At 44.3% G+C, this 21,141-nt stretch overlaps 1 protein-coding gene across 1 annotated transcript in view; it reads left to right on the top strand.

Annotated features, from left to right (window-relative positions):
• Positions 1-21,141, top strand: part of MCM3AP (minichromosome maintenance complex component 3 associated protein) — a 47,348-nt gene that overhangs the window by 14,171 nt on the left and 12,036 nt on the right. Inside the window, exons 11-21 of the mRNA XM_032865182.1 lie at positions 1,551-1,711; positions 2,560-2,801; positions 3,100-3,329; positions 4,460-4,560; positions 7,959-8,090; positions 8,486-8,599; positions 15,480-15,632; positions 16,964-17,161; positions 17,771-17,839; positions 17,921-18,055; positions 20,408-20,561. Coding sequence (XP_032721073.1) covers positions 1,551-1,711; positions 2,560-2,801; positions 3,100-3,329; positions 4,460-4,560; positions 7,959-8,090; positions 8,486-8,599; positions 15,480-15,632; positions 16,964-17,161; positions 17,771-17,839; positions 17,921-18,055; positions 20,408-20,561 — 1,689 coding nt within the window. The remainder of the gene's footprint in view (positions 1-1,550; positions 1,712-2,559; positions 2,802-3,099; positions 3,330-4,459; positions 4,561-7,958; positions 8,091-8,485; positions 8,600-15,479; positions 15,633-16,963; positions 17,162-17,770; positions 17,840-17,920; positions 18,056-20,407; positions 20,562-21,141) is intronic.

A 21,141-nucleotide genomic window follows, 5' to 3' on the forward strand; every position in this document is an offset into this window, starting at 1 on the left:
CCCAGTCAGGTCTTCAGTCCTAGCCCCCTGACAGCGCATGCACTGTGCTGCCCCCAGCTGCAAGGGGTCCACTGGGTGGGGAGGAGGTGGCCGGGGTGGAGGGGGAGATGAGTCTTAGGACCTGGCCAGCTGGTTCAGTGACTTCGGGTTGTTTTTCTTCTTTGGTCACACATGAGGTCCTTTGGTAAACAGTGACTGAGCCCATGGTCATAGCCCAGGCAGAGGGTCTTCAAGTTTGTTCATTGTCCTGTCTGAGAATTGCCAACAGCAATGACATTGTGGAACAAATGAAAAGATTTTTAAACAGTGTGCCATTTGGGGAACTCTGTACATTCAGTAAATAAAACTGATAGTTAATATTTTCAGAATGATTATGTAATATTCTTAGAATGTTAGCCATTTGTGCCCGTTTTAATAATTTGAAACAAAAAGGACACCTAAATGCTTTAGAGAAACAAAGTGTTTGACATGGGCCCAAAGGCTCCCTTGCTCAGCTCCACCTGCTGTGATGCTTCCTGTCCCTCCAACCCCAGCACAGTCCTGCCTCAGGGCCTTTGCATGTGCTGTTGTCGCTGCTGTTCTTTATCCTCACAGAGCCATATGGTGCTCACCTTCTTCAGGCCTTGGCTTGCCTGCCACCTTGGCAGAGCCCCCCCACCCCCCCCCCCCCCTCCCCCCCTCTGCCTTCCTCTCTTACACTGTCACCATTAAATGTACTGTGTATTTCACAGGTTTTTTGTTCATTGTTGGTCTCTCCCTAACACATCAGGTCTGGGGGCAGAGATTTTGCTTTGTTCATTGTTGTGTGCTCCACGTTAACAATGCTGAGTGAGAAGTAAATACTCGATAAATCCTGTTAGAATTAACACTGCAGGAGGATGCAAGGAGTCACCCGGAGTCCTGGCACCCACATGCAGTTTTTGTTAACATTTTCCTGTCTTCTTTTAAAGCACTTGTTAGGAATTTCATGCCGTTTCTGCATTTTTCCGTGGCACTCTTTCATCTCTGATGATTTTTAATATCATAGAGCTTTGTGTTGAATGGATGGTATACAGTAGACCTTCCACATGTCCTGCTGATGGATGATTTGTCTTCTAGGGTTTCTTTCTTTGTTTTGTTTGTTTTTGAAGATTTTGCTTACTTGTCAGAGAGAGAGCATGCATGTGCTGCACAAGTAGTGGAGGGGCAGGCAGAGGGAGAAGCAGACGTCCCACTGAGCAGGGAGCCTGATGCAGGCGTCAGTCCCAGGACCCTGGGATCGTGTCCTGAGCCGAAGGCAGACACTTAATCGACTGAGCCCCCCAGCGTCCAGGATTTCCTTCATGGCCTAACCGGTCCTGTGTGTGAGACTGACTGTTTCACTGTTTCACTGGCATTTCTGGAGCATCTTATGCTGAGCAAATGCCCTGACGATTGCTGAGCGTGGGCCTCTTAGTACTGGATTGCTTTCCAGTGGGACTGAGCCACAGCAGGACCCTGTCCCCCATGGTGGCATTTCGCGGTCATGGAGACTGGCTCCTTAACGCTGCAGTGACGGCTTCTCTCTTCAGATCCGAAAAGATGCTCTCCGAGCGCTCAACATCGCGTACACCGTGAGCACGCAGCGCTCCACTGTCTTTCCCCTGGACGGCGTGGTGCGCATGCTGCTGTTCAGAGACTGTGAAGAGGCCACAGACTTCCTGAACTTCTATGGTCTCACTGTCTCTGATGGGTAAGAGCAGAGGGTGGCTGCGGAGCCTCTCTGTCTCTCTTTTTTCTCTTTTAATTCTGATAAAGGGCTGGGAAGTGCCATCTACATGCCAGGCCCCAGAGAGGGCCTATTCCCCATGCTGCCTCCCTGGGGTGCAGGTGAACACAGCGAGGCTCAGAATGGCTGGGGAGCAACCCCAGATAAGACACTGCTCGTTAGTGGATTGCATTCAGACCCGTTTCTTTGCAATTCCAAAATCAGTGCTTTTCACTAGTTACTGAAGAAACTAAAGGTAAAGGTTAGGGTCTTCCTTATTCTTTCTTTCGAACATGGCTTCTGCAGGCCAGGGACTACCACTGCCCACCTGTGGTGGCCCAGACAGGCACTGGTGGGTCAGGCCAGGAGCGTCTCTGCTGCTTGGAGTCAGTGTTTTGTGAATCTGATGAAACACCGGGACCCTCTCCCAGTAAATGGAACCATAAAGTGCACCATGGCTTGTTCCAAATTGCTGTTTCTCTGACTCTTCTCTCCTCTTAACTCATTGCCAGCCCCTTCCTATCTGCTTCCTGCAGGCCAGGCCTCACAGACACATGTGGCTTTGGAATAAGACAGGAGCATGCAGGTGTGTGTTTTTGCACGTATGGCTGTGTACAAATAGGCCAGGAGGCTCCCGTGTCACAAGGAAATGTCCAGGCTGGCAGCTGTGGGTACTATGGGCTGGGACACCAGATCGGCCTTTACTGCCTCCCTCTTCATTTACACACGGTAGTGGGGTGACCCAGTGATGGGGACGGGGCTCCCAGCAGCAAAGGTGAAGGCAGGCTTCTCACCTATGTAATGCTTCTCTGGGTTCTCTGTGGTCTGGGTAGCTGTGTCGAGCTGAACCGGTCCTCGTTCCTGGAGCCAGAGGGGTTGTCCAAGGCCAGGAAGTCGGTGTTTATTACCAGGAAGCTGACTGTGTCGGTCGGGGAGATCGTGAATGGAGGGCCGCTGCCACCTGTCCCTCGTCATACCCCCGTGTGCAGCTTCAACTCCCAGAACAAGTACATTGGGGAGAGCCTGGCTGCAGAGCTGCCTGTGGGCACCCAGAGACCCAGCTTGGACACAGTAGGTGAGAAGCTGCAGTCGCGTGCAGGAACTAGCCTCGCCTCTCCAGGAAGCCTCTCTGGGGGTAGGAGCATCTGGCTGATGTGGGTTGGGGCGGGGTTGCTGGGTATTTGCTCTGGGCTCAGATATTCCTCCCCCTCAAGAGGGGCCTGAATGGCTCCCTGATGGCACGGTGCTTGCTTCCCGCAGGTGAAGCACGGTTTGTCCCCTCTGACGTCGCTTGGGAGGGTGGCTAGCCCTGAGGGTCACTGTGGGTGCCTGGAGGTTGTCTTAAGTGTCCTCACTTGCCTGTTCCCTTCCAGGTGGGGCGAAAGGAGAGGCATGTGGGGCGGAGGCAGAGGTACTGCCAACCACTCTCCTCCAGCAGCCCCTTCCCAGTGCCGTGCCCACACCAGCTTCTCTGCCTCACATCCCGGCACCGACCCCGAGCATAGCGCCTGGCCTCTTCCAGCCCCCTGGGCAGCCCCCCATGCAGCCCCCTGCACAGCCCGAGTTGCTTCCTCCGAGGCCTGCACCTTCGTACTCTGATGCGGTAAGGAATCTTCCAGATTAGGGCTCCGAGGGTTGTGCAGGTGTCCCCAGTAGTGTCTGATGTCCAGTCTGACCGTTGTCTGTAGATCGAACCCACAGAGGGGCTTGCGCTGTGGCTCTCAAGTGTTCTGAGTGCCGGCCGGCGTGGCTTGAGCCTTCGTCCTTCTGACAGGGTGCCTGGGGCCCCGAGCTTTGGGAGGCCCTGCACCAGGCCCCCTAGCTTGTTGCCCGTGTCTGCTTGAAAGGGCTGTAGCTCAGACTCTAGAGGAGGCGGAGGGTTCTTGTGGACATAAGGTGAGGGCTGAAGGAAGGCCTGCTTTGCACTGATGGCTCTGCAGACACGTGGGTCTCTGTGGGCGCCCTCAGCCCTGTGGAGTGGGCTGTGTGGCGTGGTCTCCCACGAGGGGTCTAGGGAGAGGCCCTGGCTGCAGTCCCTTAGGTGCAGGTGGCAGGGCTGGGGCCGAGCCCCCAGGCCAGTGCAGAGCCCCCTTCTGCGTTGCTGTCATCAGAGCAGCACTGTCTCTTCCTGTCCTAGTGCCATCTGGCACCGCTGATGTGTCTGCTCTGGGTGATGTTCTGCACTGCTCATTGGGAGAGCCAGTGGACCTGTGACAGGGGACATGGGAGGCCCCGGGCGGCACTGTGTGCCCGCTGATGGGGTTGAACAGGGCCCGTCTACACACAGGTTGTGGGATCGGGCTCGCCACCCTGCTGCTTGGGCGGGGGTTGGGGCGTGAAGGAAGCCTGAAGCGATTGTGAAGAACGGCTAGAGAAGCCGACCGTGTTTGATGTGGTGTGGGGGGCAGCGTGGGGTGGCGTCGAGCAGGCAGCAGGCTTGCGCTGTCCTCTTCCAGGTTTCTCTCTGTTCAGTAGCGGGAAACCTTTCCGGACGCAGTGTGGCCGAGTCCCACATGAGGACTGTCAGATGCCCTCAGACAGTGTCCACTGATGCGGTTGTGAAGGGATGTTTTTGTCCTGGGGTGTGGGGATGCTCCCTGAGACCATCTTGGGTTCTGCGAAGGTTTCCAGTACCGTTAGGCTGTAGGGCTAGATTGTTTGGTTTTTAGCTCAGTCCGGATCGAGGCAGTGTTTCTCGCTGGCAGCGCGCTGACTCGTCTGTCTTCTCCTTAGGACCTGGCTCAAGTGGTGGATGAGCTCATCCAGGAGGTTCTTCAGAGGGACTGTGAGGAGGTTGGTGCTGCTGGAGCGGCCTTCGCGACCACAGCTCTGGGGTGAGTAAGGGGCCCCACCGGCTCCGAAGCGGTCGGCCTACTGGGGGCATTCCCTGTCCCCCGTGTTTCTCCTTAGAGAGCTGCTGTCAGCCTTGGACAGGAGGTCACAGCTGCTCATTTGTACAGGCTTAACTCTTGGTCCTGTCCTCTAGGCAGGTATGATTGTTTGTATGTGCTTTTTGAGCAATGTTAGGGTTATTAAAGTTGTAAGTTATGCATTTTATGGTATAATGAAATTTCTTTGAAGATTTCAAACTACAGTTACAAATTTTGTATATCTGATTCTATCTAATATTGTAAAGATGTAATCTTAATAAATTTAATAATCAGAATTTTTCTTAGACTTAAACAACTTACTAACTGATTTAGTAAATCAGTGTGTTTTAAGGATTTCAAACATGTTTTAAAAACCCTATTACACATGAAATCACACAGTGATTAAGAATATAATTGCATTTGTATAAATGTAGGTGACTCAAAAGGGCTACTGTTATTGATAGGTCTGATGGATTTTCTTATACTGGAGTCAGCAGGGAACCCGATGTGAGGCTTGATCCTAGGACCCTGGGATCATGACCTGAGCCCAAGGCAGACGCTTAACCGACTCAGCCACCAGGCGCCCTTAAGTTTTTTTATAGTAGTCATCAGAACGAGTGCCGAGTGGTATCTTGTAGTTTTGGTTTTCATTTCCCTAATGACTGATGATGTTAAGCCTTTTTTCTTGTGCTTATTTGCCTTTTGTGTATCTTCTTTGGAGAAATCTATATTCCAAGTCCTTTGCCCATCTTTGAATTGGTTTTTGTTGTTGAGTTTGTAGGAGTTTGTCTATTTCTGGGTATTAATCCTATTCTGTTTGGGAATGTCTTTTTGGTTTGGTTTGTCTTTTCACTCTCTTGATAGTGTCCTTAGATGCACAGAAGTCTTAAATCTCACGTAGTCCGTTTTATCTAACTGTTCTTTTGTTGCCTGTACTTCTGGCTTTATATTTAAGAAACTGCAAAGTCCAAAGTTATGAATATTTTCCTGTGTTTTCTTCTAAGAAAATGATAGTTTTAACTCCTAAGTTTAGGTCTTTGATCCATGTTTGTTTCGTTTTCATGTGTACGATAAAGATTTAACACCATTCTTTTTATATATTCTTTGTGCTTTGAAATTACCATCTTTTCCTCTTTGAATGGTCTTGGCACCCTTGTTGGAAATCAACTGGTCATATACATGAGGGTTTCCTTCTGGATTCTCTCTGTTCTACTCTGTTGGTCCATATGTCTATTTTAATGCCAGTACCACATCATTTTGATTGCCATAGTTTTTTTTTTAAAGATTTTATTTATTTATTTGACAGAGAGAGATCACAAGTAGACAGAGAGGCAGGCAGAGAGAGAGAGAGAGAGAGAGAGAGGGAAGCAGGCTCCCTGCCGAGCAGAGAGCCTGATGCGGGACTTGATCCAGGCGCCCCTGATTGCCATAGTTTTGTAGTAAGTTGTAGTAAGTGTTGACATCACAAGGCACGAGTCCTTCAACTTTGTTTCTCCTTTTCAAGATCGTTCTACTATTTGATGTCCCTTAAAATTCCATATGAATTTTATGATGAGTTTTTCTTTTTCTTTTTTTTTCCTGAGAGTGAGTGAGCTGGGGTGGGGGTTGTAGAGGGAGGGAGGGAGAGAATCTTAAACAGGCTTCATGTCCAGCACAGAGACTGACCTGGAGCTGGATCTCATGACCATGAGATCATGATGTTACCTGAGTTGGACGCTTAACTGACTAAGCCAGCCAGATGCCCCTGGGATGAATTTTTCTATTTCTGCAAACTGCTTCTGGGATTTTGATAGTGATTGCATTGAATCTGTAGATTGCTTTGGATAGTACTGACATCTTAACATTAAGTCTTCCAGACTAGGGGTGCCTCAACTGGCTGGCTCAGTTGGTAGAGCATGTGACTCTTGATCTTGGGGTTGTGAATTTGAGCCCCATGTTACTTAAAATAAAAAGTCTTCTAGTCTATCCGCATGGGTTATCTTTCCGTTTGTTTAGGTCATCCTTAACTTCTCTCAGCAATGTTTTCTGCTTTTCATTGTATAGGTCTTTCATCTCCTTGGTTAAGTTTATTACTAATTGCTTTATTCTTTTCAGTGCTATTTTAAATCCAGTTGTTTGCTTAATTTCACTTTTAGAATGTTCATTGCTAGCATATAGAAATATTAATTTTTTTCAAAGATTTTTATTTATTGATTCGAGAGAGAGAGAGACAGTGGTGGGGAGGGGCAGAGGGAGAAACAGACTCCCCACTGAGAAGGTAGCCTGAAATGGGGCTCCATCCCAGGACCCCGAGATGATGATCTGAGCCAAAGGCAGGTGTCCACAACCAATTGAGCTACCTAGGAACCCCTGATTTTTTTTTTTTTGATCCTTATATTTCAGTCTTGTTAAACTTGTTCCAATAGGTTTTGAGCAGAATTCTTAGGATTTTCTATATACCAGATCATGTCCTCAATGAATAGATAATATTTTTTCTTCCCTTATAGTTTGGGTGTTTTTTATTTTTCTAACTTCCAATGTAGTACTGAATAGAAGCAGAAAATGGGTCATCCATGTCTTTTTGCTGGCTTTAGAGGATAAGCGCTCAGTCTTTCACATCTGAGTATGATGTTAGCTGTGGTTTTTTCATATATAGGCTATATCATGTTTAGAAAATTCCTTTCTATTTCTAGTTTTTTTAGTGCTTTTATCATGAAATGGGGCTGAATTTTGTCAGATGCTCTTTCTGCATCAGTTGGGACGATCATATGAGTTTTTTCCCTTCAGTTTATTTGTATGTTTATCTTACGTTGTTTTTCATTTGTTGAACTATCCTTGCATTCTAGCAGTAAATCTCACTTGATAATTTTCTATAACCCTTTAAATATATTGTTGAATTTTTGTTTATTGGTATTTTGTTGAGGATTTCCACATTAGTATCCTTTAGGGATACTGGTCTGTGGTTTTCTTACAGTGTCTTTGTCTAGTTTTGGTATCAGTTCAGGGCAATGCTGGCTTCACAGAAGTGTTTGTGTTTCTTTCTCTTTTCCTCTTCAGATTTTTAGAACCATTTGACAAAGGTTGGTGTTAGGTCTTCCTTAAGTGTTTGATACAATTTGTCAGTGAAGCCGTCTGGTTTTTGACTTTTCTTTGTTGGGAGGGGTTTTTGAATACTGAGTCAATCTTTTAAGTTATAGGTCTATTCAGATTTTCTGTTTCTACATGAGTCAGTTTTGATAGATTGTGTGTTTTAGACATGACCTTAATTTTTATGTCAAAGACAAATACAATTTTTTTTTTTTTTGCCAATGTTACGTTTAGTTATGTGGCGTGCTTGCCTTTTATTTATTTATTTGGAATGATACCCCCTTTTCTCTGCCTAGCGTTTCCAATGCTGCTATGGAGGAGCTATTAACAGCTGCGACCGCAGGCATTTTGAGGCACATAGCAGTGGAAGAAGTGACTAAGGAAAGGGAGCGAAAGGAGGAGGCGAGGCGGCAGGCGGAAGAGGAGAGGTGAGCGTGCGCGTGGCGTCGGAGTGCGTGGACACAGGACAGAACCCACCCTGGCCTGGGATGCTCTTACCGGTGTCCACTGCACTGGCATCAGACCCCCGGTTTACCCAGCGCCCTCCCTACGCTGCAGTCCAGGTCATGGGTGGGGGTCCGGGGCCACACCCGCCTTGGGAGCAGCAGCCTTCCCCCGCAGCTGGAGTTGGGGGCAAGGGTGGCAGTAGGGGAGCTGGAGTGTGCGTGGCTGTGCGGGTTGTCTGTTGGGATATGAGGAATAGGCTTTGCCAGCTGAGGCAGCACAACTCACATCCCAACTTTTGAGGTCAGAGAGAGTTGACACTTTTTTTTAGTCTTAAACATTACCCTTGTGCTTTTTTTTTTTTTTCTTTTACCCTCAGGTTGAAACAAGAGAGAGAACTGGCGTTAACTCAGCTGAGCCAGGGCCTGGCAACAGAGCTGACAGAACTTGTCGTGACAGAATGCGTGAGGGAAACCTGCTCCCAGGAGCTGAAGTAAATAGAGGGCTGGTATCTTGCAGTTCAAGGGTGTGGGGTGGGAGAGAAGCGGATTACTGAGGCACTGCGGCCAGCCTGGTGCAGCTCAGGCCAGCTGTGTTTCACTTTGACAAGGAACTTACCTTTCCGGTGGCCACACAGTAAGACGCCATCCCTGTTCTTGGGTGTGTGCCGCCTCCGGAGAGGGCCTCCCTTCCACTCCGGCCTCGTGTGGTTCCTGCACTGGTTGTGGGCAAGTGTCCATTAGCAAAATAATCCACTGGTATCTTCTATGCTCCGAGGTATTTACTGCCAGTTTTTCTCAAGTAGAAGATTCTTCTGTTGTTTCGTATGTTAAAAGATTTCTTTGAGGTATCTCATTTAAGAATTTTAGTAACTTCTTTTTTTTTTAAATTGAAGTGTAATTAACATGCAGTATCGTATTAGTTTCCTGTATACAGCATATTTATTTGAAAGTTCTATACATTATTCAGTGTTCTCCATGGTAAGTGTAGTCACCACCTGTCACCATATGGCGTTGTTATAGTATTTATTAGTCACTCTTTCCTGTGCTGTACTTTTCTTCTCTGGGACTTATCTGGTGTTTGACTGGAAGTTTGTGTGTCTTAACCCTCTTCATCTATTTCACTCATTACCCCCCTACCTACCTCCGCTCTGGCAACCACCAACTCTCTAGATTTAAAATCTTTTCTTCTTTATTCTTTTGTTCTGTTTTTTAGATTCTACGTGTAAGTGGTATTTGTCTTTTTCTGTCTTATTTCCCTTAGCACATTATTCTGTGTCCATCCATGTTGTTGCAAATGGCAAGATCTCATTCTTGTTTGATGGCTGAGTAGTAGTCCATTACACACACACACGCACACCCCATATTTTTATTTATTTACTCATTTTCAAAGATTATTTATTTATTTATCTGACAGACAGAAATCACAAGCAGGCAGAGAGGCAGGCAGAGAGAGAGAGAGAGAGAGAGAGAGAGAGAAGCAGGCTCCCCGCTGAGCAGAGAGCCCGACTCGGGACTCGATCCCAGGAGCCTGAGACCATGGCCTGAGCCGAAGGCAGAGGCTTAACCCACTGAGCCACGCAGGCGCCCCACATATTTTTATTTATTTATGTATCTGTGGATACTTAAGTTTCTTCTGTATCTTGGCTACTGTACATAATGCTGTTATAAACATACGGTGCATATAACTTTTCAAATTAGTTCTTAGTTTCTTTAGGCAAATACCCAGTAGTAGAATTACTGGATCATATGCCGTTTTAAGTTTTAATTTTTTAAGGAGACTTCATACTGTTTTCCACAATGGTTATACTAATTTACATTCCCACCAATAGTAGACAAGGGTTCCCTTTTCTCCACATCCTGGACAACATTATTATTTCTTGTGTATTTGATTCCAGCCATTCTGACTGAGGTTGTATCTCTTTATGGTTTTAATTCACATTTCCTTGATGATTAGTGATGTTGAGCATCTTTTCATGTGTTTTTTGGCCATATATATGTCTTTGGAAAAATGTTCAGGTCCTCTGCCAGTTTTTAATCAGTTTTTGTGTGTGTGTGTGTGTTTTTGTTTGTTTGTTTTGTTTTTTGGTGTTGAGTTCTGCAAGTTCTTTATATATTTTGGATATTAACCCCATATTGGATATATCATTTACAGGTACCTTCTCCTGCTCACTGGGTTGCCTTATTGTTTTGCTGATAGTTTCCTTCACTGTGCATAAGCTTTTTATTTTGGTATAATTTTAATAGTTTATTTTTGCTTTTGTTTCCTTTGTCTTAGGAGACACATCCATAAATATGTTGCTAAGGCTGATGAAGGAGAGTTACTGCCTATGTTTTCTTTTAGGAGTGTTAAGGTTTCAGCTCTTACACTGAGAACTTTAATCTATTTGAGTCTCTCTCTCTTATTTATTTATTTATTTATTTATTTGTCAGAGAGAAGGAGAGAGCACAAGCAGGCAGAGTGGCAGGCAGAGGCATAGAGAAAAGCAGGCTCCCTGCTGAGCGAGGAGTCCGATGTGGGACTCGATCCCAGGATCCTGGGATCCTGACCCGAGCCGAAGGTAGCGGCTTAACCAACTGAGCCACCCAGGTGTCCCGAGTCTCTTTTTTTAAAAAAAATTTATTTATTTGAGAGAGAGAGTGAGTGAGAGAGAACATGAGAGGGGAGAAGGCCAAAGGGAGAAGCAGACTCCCCATGAAGCTGGGAGCCCGATGCGGGACTCAGTCCTGGGACTCCGGGATCATGACCTGAGCCGAAAGCAGTGGCTTAACCAACTGAGCCAGCCAGACGCCCCTATTTCAAGTTTCTTTTTGTGTGTGGTGTGAGAAAGCGGTATAGTTCAGTATAGTTTCATTCCCGTACATGCAGCTATCCAGTTTGCCCTACTCCCTTTGTTGAAAATTATCTTTTCTCCATTGTATATTCCTTTCTCCTTTGTTTACAGACAATTGACCATGAAGGTATGACCCGCTATCCCATTCCGTTAGTCTCTGGATCTGTTTTTGTGCCAGTACCATACTATTTTGAATACTATAGTCCTGTAGCATATTGTGAAATTTGGGATTATGATACTTAAAACTTTGTTATTCTTTCTCAAGATTGCTTTGACTATTCAGGGTCTTTGTGGTTCCCTACAAATTTCAGTGTTACTTGTTTTTGATCTGTGAAAAATGCTGTTGGTATTTTGATAGGGATTGTATTTTCTATTTCTTTGAGTAGTGTGAACATTTTAACAATATTAATCCTCTGACCCATAAGCATGAGATACCTTTCCATTTGTGTCATCTTCTGTTTCTTTAATCAGTGTTTTATAGTTTTCAGAGTATAGGTCTTTTACCTCCTTGGTTAAATTTATTCCTAGGCATTTTACTCTTTTTGGTGCAACTGTAAATGGGATTGTTTACTTAATTTCTCATTTGGCTACTTTGTTATTAGTGTATAGAAATGTAGCAGATTTCTGTGTATTAATTTTGTATCCGGAAACTGTTGAATTCATTTATTAGTTCTCAGTTCTGATGGTTTTGGGTGGAGTCTTTAGGGTGTTCTATATGTAGTATCACTTATCTGCAAATAGTGACGGTTTTACTTCTTTTTTACCAATTTGGGTGTCTATTTCTTTTTCTTATCTCATTGCTGTAGCTGGAACTTCCAGTATAGTATCGGAAAAAAAATGGTGAGAGTGGCATTCTTGACCGGTTACTGATCTTAGAGGAAAAACTCTCAGTTTTTCACCATTGAATACGATGTTTGCTCTGGGTTTTTCATATATGGCCTTTCTTATGTTGAAATGTGTTCCCTGTAAATACTTTGTTGAGGGTTTTTATCACGAATGGCTATTGTATTTTGTCAAATGCTTTTTCTGCATTTCTTGAGATGATCATGTTAATGTGTGTCATATTGATTTGCACACATTGAACCAGCTTTGCATCCCTGTAATAAATCCCACTTGATTGTGGTAAATTATTTTTTTAATGTATTGTTGAATTCAGTCTGCTAATATTTTGTTGAGGATTTTTGCATCTGTGTTCATCAGGGATATTGGCCTGTAGTTTTCTTTTTCTGTAGTGTCTTTTTTTTTTTTTTTTAATCAGGATAATGCTGGCTTTGTAGAATGAGTGTTTGTATATTTATAGACTGTTTCCCTTTCTCTTCTATTTTTTGAAATAGTTTGAGAAAAAATAGGTAGTAATTCTTATTTACATATTTGATAGGATTTACCTGTGAAGCTGTCTAGTCTTGGACTTTTGTTTGTTGGGAGTTTTTTGATTACTGATTATATTTCATTTTTCTATTTCTTCCTGATGCAGTTTTAGAGGATTATATGTTTGTAGGAATTTATCTATTTCTTCTAGGTTGTCCAGTTTGTTTACATATAATTTTTCTTAATGTTTTCTTTTTTTTTTTTTTTTTTTTTTTTAAGATTGTATTCATTTATTTGACAGAGAGAGATCACAAGTAGACAGAGAGGCAGGCAGAGACAGAGAGAGGGAAGCAGGCTCCCTGCCGAGCAGAGAGCCCGATGTGGGGCTCAATCCCAGGACCCTGAGATCATGACCTGAGCCGAAGGCAGCGGCTTAACCCACTGAGCCACCCAGGCGCCCTCTTAATGTTTTCTTATAACCTTTGTATTTCTGTGGTATGAGTTGTTATGTATCCTCTTTCATTTCTGATTTTATTTATTTGAGTCCTCTCTTTTTCTTGATGAGTCTGACCAAAGGTTTATCAATTTTGTTTACCTTTTTAAAGAACCAGATCTTGGTTTTATTGATTTTTTTCTATTTTGTGTTTAACTCTCTGTTTCATTTATTTCTGCTCTAATCTTTATTGCTTCTTTCCTTCTACAAGCTTTGGGTTTTCTTTGTTCTTTTTTCCCCAGGTCCTTTAGGTGTAAAGTTAGGTGGTTCATTTGAGAGTTTTCTTATTTCTTGAGGTAGGCTTGTGTCATTATAAACTTCTCTCTTGGAACAGCTGCATCCCAAAGATTTTGACTATTGTGTTTTCATTTTCATTTGTTTCCATGTACTTTAAAAAAAAAAATTTAATTATTTATTTGACAGAGAGCGAGATCACAAGTAGGCAGAGAGGCAGGCAGAGAGAGTGGGAAGCAGGCTCCCCGCTGAGCAGAGAGCCCCACATGGAGCTCAATCCCAGGACCCTGAGACCATGACCTGAGCCAAAGGCAGAGGCTTAACCCACTGAGCCACCCCAGTGCCCCTTCATGTACTTTTTAAACTATTTTTGATTTCTTGGTTGACCCATTTATTGTTTAGTAGCTTAATGGGGAAGGGGCCCTCATTTGTTTGTGTTCTTTCCAAATTTTTTCTTGTTACTGACTTTTAGTTTCATACTGTTGTGTTTGGAAGAGATGCTTGATATGATTTTGGTCTTCTGAAATTTATTGAGACTTGTTCTGTGGCCTAACAAGTGATTTGTCCTGGAGAATGTTCCGTGTGCACTTAAAGAATATGTATTCTCCTGCTATGGGATGAAATGTTCCATGTGTATCTGTTAGGTCTAACTGGTCTCATGTGTTGTTCAAAGTCACTGATTCCTTCTTGATTTTCTGTCTGATCTATCCATTGATGTAAATGTGATTTTAAAGTCCTCTATCATTACTGTATTACTGTGAGTTTCTCCTTTTATGTCTGTTAATATTTGCTTTTTGTGTTTGGGTGCTTCCATGTTGGGTATATGGATATTTACAATTGTTACGTCTTCTTTTTGGATTGTGCCCTTTATCATTATGTAGTATACTTTTTTGTCTTTTGCTGTGGCCTTTGTTTTAAAGTCTACTTTGTCTGATGTAAGTATTGCTTATATGGCTTTTTTTTTTTCACTTGCATTTGTATGGTGTATGTTTTGCACCCCTTCACTTTTTAATCTATACGTTTTTAGGTCTGAAGTGAGTCTCCTATAGGCAGCATGTAGATGGATCTTGTTTCTTTAATCCATTCACTCATCCTGTGTCTTCTGATTAGAGCATTTACATTTAAAGTAATTATTGATAGGAGGTAGGTATGTGCTTATTGCCATTTTGTTAATTTGCTTGCTTTCTGGGTTTTTTTATTTGTTTTGTTTTTTAAATAGTCCTCTGTTCCTTCACTTCTCTGTTGTGGTTTGGTGACTTTCATTAATAATATACTTGGATTCCTTTATTTTTTGTGTATCTGTTATAGGTTTTTTGTTGTTAAAGATTTTATCATTTGAGAGAGAGAGCGAGAGCACGCTCGCACAAGCAGGAGGATTGGCGGGGGGGGGGCGGGATGGTGGGGAGGAGAAGCAGGCTCCCCGCTGAGCAAGGAGCCTGACGTGGGGCTCAATCCCAGGACCCTGTATAACATAACATCTTAAGTGTGTAGTAGTCTGTGTTAAGTTGATGGTCGCTTGAGAACTTTATTGTTTTTACCTGCATGGTTCAGGGTAGAAAGAAGCTCAGTGTGCAGGGAAATCTGTCTTTGTGCTTTAAGCTCCCCTGAGGTAGCCTTGAACGTGATGAACTATATTAGTTGAGAGCACAGATTCCAGGGCAGATGGAGGATGTAGGTGGCAGGCTGAAGCGTTTTGTCTAAATAATGTTTCTTTCCATCTTGAATAAATGGGAGTCTATTTCCTTGTTTCCTATAAGCATGCGACCTCGTAAGCGGTGGATCAGTATCTGTTCTTAGTTCCAGGTAGGAGTGGTAGGAAATACGTTAGAGCTAGGCCTTGCCGAATGTATTTTCCCACAGTCCCAGGATACCTGGGCTTCCACTCAGCACCAGGGCTGTCTCCACCTGCCATGGAGGATGGCCCCTGGGAAACACATCTTGCTTGTTTAAGCTGCTTTGATTCTGTGACTAAATGTATGTGATAATATTTTCTGTGCTCCCTTCGTTGACAGAATTTTGTCACAAAAATCTTCTTTTAGATATTGGTTTATTGGAGGGCCATTGCCATGTGAAACACGGGCAGCCAGTCTATCATGTACTTGAGACACTTCTTATTGCTAACATCAGATACTGCTGATGAGAAGGTGTTGTAGTTTCCTTACTGGTCATTTAAAAATTAAAATTTGTAGCTATTTTATTAAGATAAAGGTTTACTTATTGACTATTTGCAAGGGCTCTGTTGGACCTATGATGTAGTACCACATACCGCTTTCATTCTTTTTTTCTCTATCTTTTCAGGTGTCTGTACGTTAAGTAAAATGAAAATCTTAAAGCTTCTCTCTCTCTTTTTTAAAAAATATTTTATTTATTTGACAGCTTCTCTTGTGGCAGAGACATAATTACATTTCCATAGCAAGGATGTGGCTCTTGCCATTTTTTAGGGCAAGCCCTCAATGTGTGTGGGCCTGGGTGCTGTGTCCCCATCCTGATCGCCCTCTTCTGTAGGAGCGCAGTGGAGACAGACCAGAAGGTCCGCATGGCCCGTTGCTGTGAGGATGTCTGTGCCCACCTGGTGGACTTGTTTCTTGGGGAAGAGATTTTCCAGACTGCGAAGGAGACCCTCCAGGAACTTCAGTGCTTCTGCAAGTATCTCCAGCGGTGAGTCCTCTGTCCCTACAGATGAAATGGATGCACGTGGAGAGAGCCTTTGACAAGATTATGCTTTTGGAGATAGTCGGTTACATACACACGTGAAACACACTCCTTCCTGATGGAGGGGCGCTAAGGGGATAAGTAAGGAATGAGATCGGGAGCTGTTCTGTATTTAGACAAGTATTTATAGGTGCTCTCTCTCATTTTCCCACGGCTCTCGACACGGGGAGATGGCCATGAATAAGCCAAACAAATTCCAGCTGTATGCACCCACATGGAGGAATTTCTAAAACATAATTTATAGTGAAAAAAGCAATTCTTAGGGGAATGTGTAAAACATACAGTATATACGCAAAGTAGATTGTTTTGGATTTATATATAGTGGTATAACTGTGAGGAAAAGGAAAATGATGAACAGAAACTTAGCATAGTGCTCACCTTCGGGAGCAAGAGGGGGTGTGATTGAGTAGGGCCCAGTGCTGGTCATGGCCACTGCTGTTCGATTGGATGAAAGTATGTGGCTGTTTTATTTATCATTAATCTTTAAACTGGTCATGTACTATGTTTGTTGTATGGTGATTCATTTCATAATTTCATTTAAAATAAGTAACAGTGTACCTTGAAGTTTCAACCATGTACAAGGGACTAGAGGGAGAAATGAGTCTCTGTTCCACAAGAGACCTCCATGTTCCTCCTCAGAAGCAACTGCTGAGTACCCATTCAGAAGCCTTCTGCCCTTTTTTGTGGTAGGTAGGACAGACGACAGCACGTTCTCTCCTCCGTGCCAGCCCTTTGTTACTCCATTTGAGGTCAGGTGAGACCTGTAACCACCATCGCATATTGGACTCTTCCAGGTGTCAGTGGCCCCACGATTGACCTACCTGGTTCTCAGTTGATGGACTTTCACGTGGCTTTTCTTTGTAGCTGTGACAGAGAGAGCTGCAGTGACTGTCCTCGTACAGACATTTCACATGGGTGTGTGGACACCTGGAGAGAAGCTCCCAGAAGTGGTGTTTGCTGGGTCAGAGTATGGGTGTGTCTTGAATTTGTACCCGTATTCGCCAGACTGGCTTCCAGACATGGTTCGGCTTTAGTGCTTAATTGAAGCTCGCTAGTTTTGTTGTTCACCACCACTCATCTGCTGTCACACCTTCCCTGTGCCCGAGTATTAATTTTAATTCTGATTTATTTCTCAGTGTGAGGATTCTTGCTGAAAAAGACCTAAACATTGCCAGAAAATGTGCTTCCGTATGTTACAGTGCTGGACCGTGCTTTTGCGTTTGTCCCTGTAGTTAACTTTAAAATACCCAGTGATGATACGGTGCTGTATCTTCCAGGTGGAGGGAAGCCGTCGCGGCCAGGAAGAAACTGAGGCGCCAGATGCGAGCCTTCCCTGCAGCACCCTGCTGTGTGGACATAAACGACCGGCTCAGGGCATTGGTGCCCAGTGCAGAGTGTCCCATTGCTCAGGAGAACTTGGCCAAGGGCCTTCTGGACCTGGGCCATGCAGGGAAAGTGGGCATCTCCTGTACCAGGTTAGCGCTCAGCCTGCCGTGGTTGCCTAGTGCTCCCCCACCGCTCCTGGCTTTATAGAGAACAGGGAGTAATGTGTGCATTTGGCGGGAAGACGGGCAGAATCAGAGAAAGTGGAGATAGATGCAGGATTGTGTTCCTGAAAGCTGTTTTCCTCTCCAGTTCTGGACATGTGACACGTCCTACATGCTTTGAATTCACGTGCCTTTTCCACTTCAGACACTCAGGGCCTGGTGATCGAATCTTACTGAGAATCACCTGTTTCTCTTCTGCTCTTTGTGGATATACCATGTCCATTCTTGTTGATGGGAGTTCTTCTGTCCTCAAGAGTGTGTTCTGGAGGGCAGGATTTTTGTCTGTGCACGGCTCATCTCCTGTGGCTGGCACTAGGGACGATAGATGACTGCTTGGTATTTGTGGAATGAACAAGTCTTTTGACTAATTGGTTTCTTCATCAGCAAAAGTTTTCTTGGTCTCCTAAGCATTCCCCATCAGGAGACTCTACTAAGCAGTTACTGTCCACTGTGAACATCAGTAAGTAATTTGTCAAGCTCCTCGCACGGGCACTGAGCTGGCCTCGCGCAGACCGTGTCCTTCTCCTTTCTCTGTAGGTTAAGGTGGCTCCGAAATAAGACGGCGCACCAGATGAAGGTTCAGCACTTCTACAAGCAGCTGCTGAGGTCTGTCACGCCCCCGGTGTGCATGCTCCTCGTGCTGGGGGCTCGTGCACTGGCTTACCCGCTCTGCTCTGCCCCTTCCAGTGATGCGGCATGGGTGCCCCTGGACCTGCCGTCCCTCGTGGCCGAGCATCTCCCTGGGAGGCGGGAGCGTGTGTTTTGGAAGCTGGTGCTGGTGTTGCCTGATGGAGAAGAGCAGTCCCCAGGGAATCCTGGCAGGTCAGGAGGGGTTTCCCTCTCTGGGCTTTGAGGTCAAGAAGGTGACTGCAGGAGGCGGAGTGACTTCTCTGAGAGCATCAGGCATGAGGGACCTGTAGTCTGTTTTGTTTGTGATTTGAAGTTGACACTTAAGATTATTTAAATTTTTATGCTGTAAACTGGGCCCCGGAACATTTAAGGGTTGACCCTCGTTTAAAGCTCTGCTGAGCGGATTGATTAGGGCTCACTTCACTGTCAATTCTGGGGGAAGACAGTTCAAAGTGTGTTGGCTATAGTTCCTTTTTTTTTTTTTTTTAAGGAAAAAAACTGGTATTTTAAGAAAGAAATCCAGGAAATTGAGATGGTATTATTTCCTGTAACCAAACTGCCTTCAGAAGTCACTTCACAGCAGAACATATTACTTTTCTTTTTTAGCAACTTTATTGACATATAATTCACATGTTATGGATTTTACCCATTTAAAGTTTCTGTTTCACTGGTTTTTAATATTCACAGAGTGGTACAACCATCACCACGAATTCCAGAACAAAGAAATTCCGTGTCCATTAGCAGTTCCTCATCATGCCTCCTTGTTGTCAGCTCACGGAAACCACTAATAAGTTTCCTGTCTTCTGTGTGTTTTCCTATTCTCGACATCCTATACGAACGGAGTCCTCCCATCTGTAGGTTTATGACTGGCACCTTTCACTCAGCCTTCATGTTTTCTGGATTTTATCTTGTTAGCAGATACCAGTCCTTCATTCTTTTTTCGTGGCTGAGTAATAGACCGTTGTATGAGTACAACACATTTATTCATCAGTTGATGGGCCTTTGGGTTGTTTCTGCTCTTTGGTTATTATGAATAATTCTGCTGTGAACATTCATGTGTATGTGTTTATGCGGACACGTTTGCAGTTCTGTTTGTTATATACCTAGGAGTGGAATTGCAAGGTTGTGAGGTAACTTTATGTTTAAAAGTCTTTGAAGAATTGCCAAACTGTTCCACAGTGGCTGCACCATTTTCCATTCCTGTTAGTGGTGGATAAGGGTACTAAGTTCCCTGAATACATTCCTTTTTTAGCAGTTACTACTGAAACACATACGAGCTAAGGAAAAAGTCATAAAGATTGTAAGACAGCTGAGCGAAGAAGAGAGTTTTGTGGTATTTTAAAGGTATTTAAATGAGGATTCATTTCTTAGAACAAAACAGCTGTCTTCTGATTCACTAATAAGTTTATTCGCTAAGAATTATACATTATAATAATTCTTTTTTTAATTTTATTTTTTATAAACATATATTTTTATCCCCAGGGGTACAGGTCTGTGAATCTGCCAGGTTTACACACTTCACAGCACTCACCATAGCACATACCCTCCCCAATGTCCATAACCCCACCCCCACTCCCAACCCCTCTCCCCCCATCAACCCTCTGTTTGTTTTGTGAGATTAAGAGTCACTTATGGTTTGTCTCCCTCCCAGTCCCATCTACATTACAATAATTCTTAAGAGCTCCGGCATGACATTTGATTCTGTAAAACGTGTATATAGTCGGTCCTTGAATGACATGGGGGTTAGGGAGGTCAGTCCCCCCTACACAGATAAAAATCTGAATATAACTTTTGACTCCTCCAACTACTACTAGCTTGCTGTTGACCAGAAGCCTAACGTAAACAGTCAGCATGTATTTTGTGTATCTGTTACATACTATATTCTTACAAGAAAGCTAGAAAATAAAGCTAGAAAATAATAAAGCTAGAAAAAAATGTTATTAAGAAAATCATAAGGAAAATACATTTTTAGTACTGTACTGTCATTATTAAAAAAAAATCTGCGTATAACTGGACCCACACAGTTGAGACCTGTGTTGTTCAAGGGTCAGCTGTATTTCAGACTCTGAAGGACCTTTTCTATCACTCACAGTCTTCTCAGTGCTTCAGAACTGTAAATCACGTGGCAGTGGAGCTCACGAGTGTCCCCTCCTGCTGCCCCTGGAGAGTTCTAGCTGCAGTTTGCCATCACCGCAGTTCTGTCGAGCTCAACTGCGCAGCAAGAGTTGGTGTCTGGGGGCTGCCTGGGTGGCTCGGTGGGTTAAGCCTCTGCCTTTAGCTCAGGTCCTGATCTCAGGGTTCTAGGATCAAGTCCCACATCGGGCTCTCCGCTAGGCAGGGAGCCTGCCTCCTCTCTCTCTCTCTTTCTCTACTTGTGATCTCTCTCTGTCAAATAAATACAATCTTAAAAAAAAAAAAAAAAAAGAGTTGGTGTCTGTGAACCTACATGTTTAGTGTTTCTCTTCGTTACTTTTCCTAAAAAACTTTATAGTTTACATTTAGAAGTGGAATCTTTTTGAAGGTGTTATTTTCTTTTATTCACAGAATTTTAGCAAACTGGTTACAAGTCAAGTTCATGGGAAGTGATGGCTCAGTGGGCAACACAAACAGCGAGGCTGGGGGCATCCAGACGCTCGCTCTGTTTCACGCGCTCAGCAGCAAAGGGGACCGGACTGTTGCTGTCAATGTGTGTATAAAGGTGGGTGAGAATCCTGAGTATTTACTTCTGTGGTTTTCTGATTTCACTCATTCCCAGACATTATTGGAATCCTATAAATACACTGAAGTGGTTTTGAAGGAGTATAGGAGGCTCAGCAGCCCGTGTCATGTTCCTTCTCGTGTCCTGATGACATCCCATGAACACCCTCTTGGTGTGACTTACCAACCTAGATTCTCAGGAGTGCAGTGAGCCTTAACCATTTCAGGCACAGACCTCCTTGAGAACTTGGTGAAAACTCACGAACCATCCTGAACAAATGCACGGATTCACGTAATCACGAGCCCTGAACTCCACGGGAGCTAATGTCCCAGTGGGAGAGGGAAGCTGTTGGAGGGGAAGTGTCAAGCATGCCTCCTCCGTGGTTGATAATCCAAATTATGACGGTCATTCTCCCCTCTCCCACTCCTGCGTGCTCACATGTTTTATTTTATTTTGTGTTATGTTCCGTTATTTTTATTTATGTATTTATTTCATGATGACGTGCACTCCTTAACGCCCATCGCCGGTTTCACCCACCTCCCCTCTGGCGACCATCAGTTTGTTCTCTGTGGTTAACAGT

The sequence above is a fragment of the Lontra canadensis genome, unplaced genomic scaffold (assembly GCF_010015895.1).
Source record: "Lontra canadensis isolate GAN:19392208 unplaced genomic scaffold, GSC_riverotter_1.0 scaffold29, whole genome shotgun sequence".
In the NCBI taxonomy this organism is placed as follows: Eukaryota; Metazoa; Chordata; class Mammalia; order Carnivora; family Mustelidae; genus Lontra; species Lontra canadensis.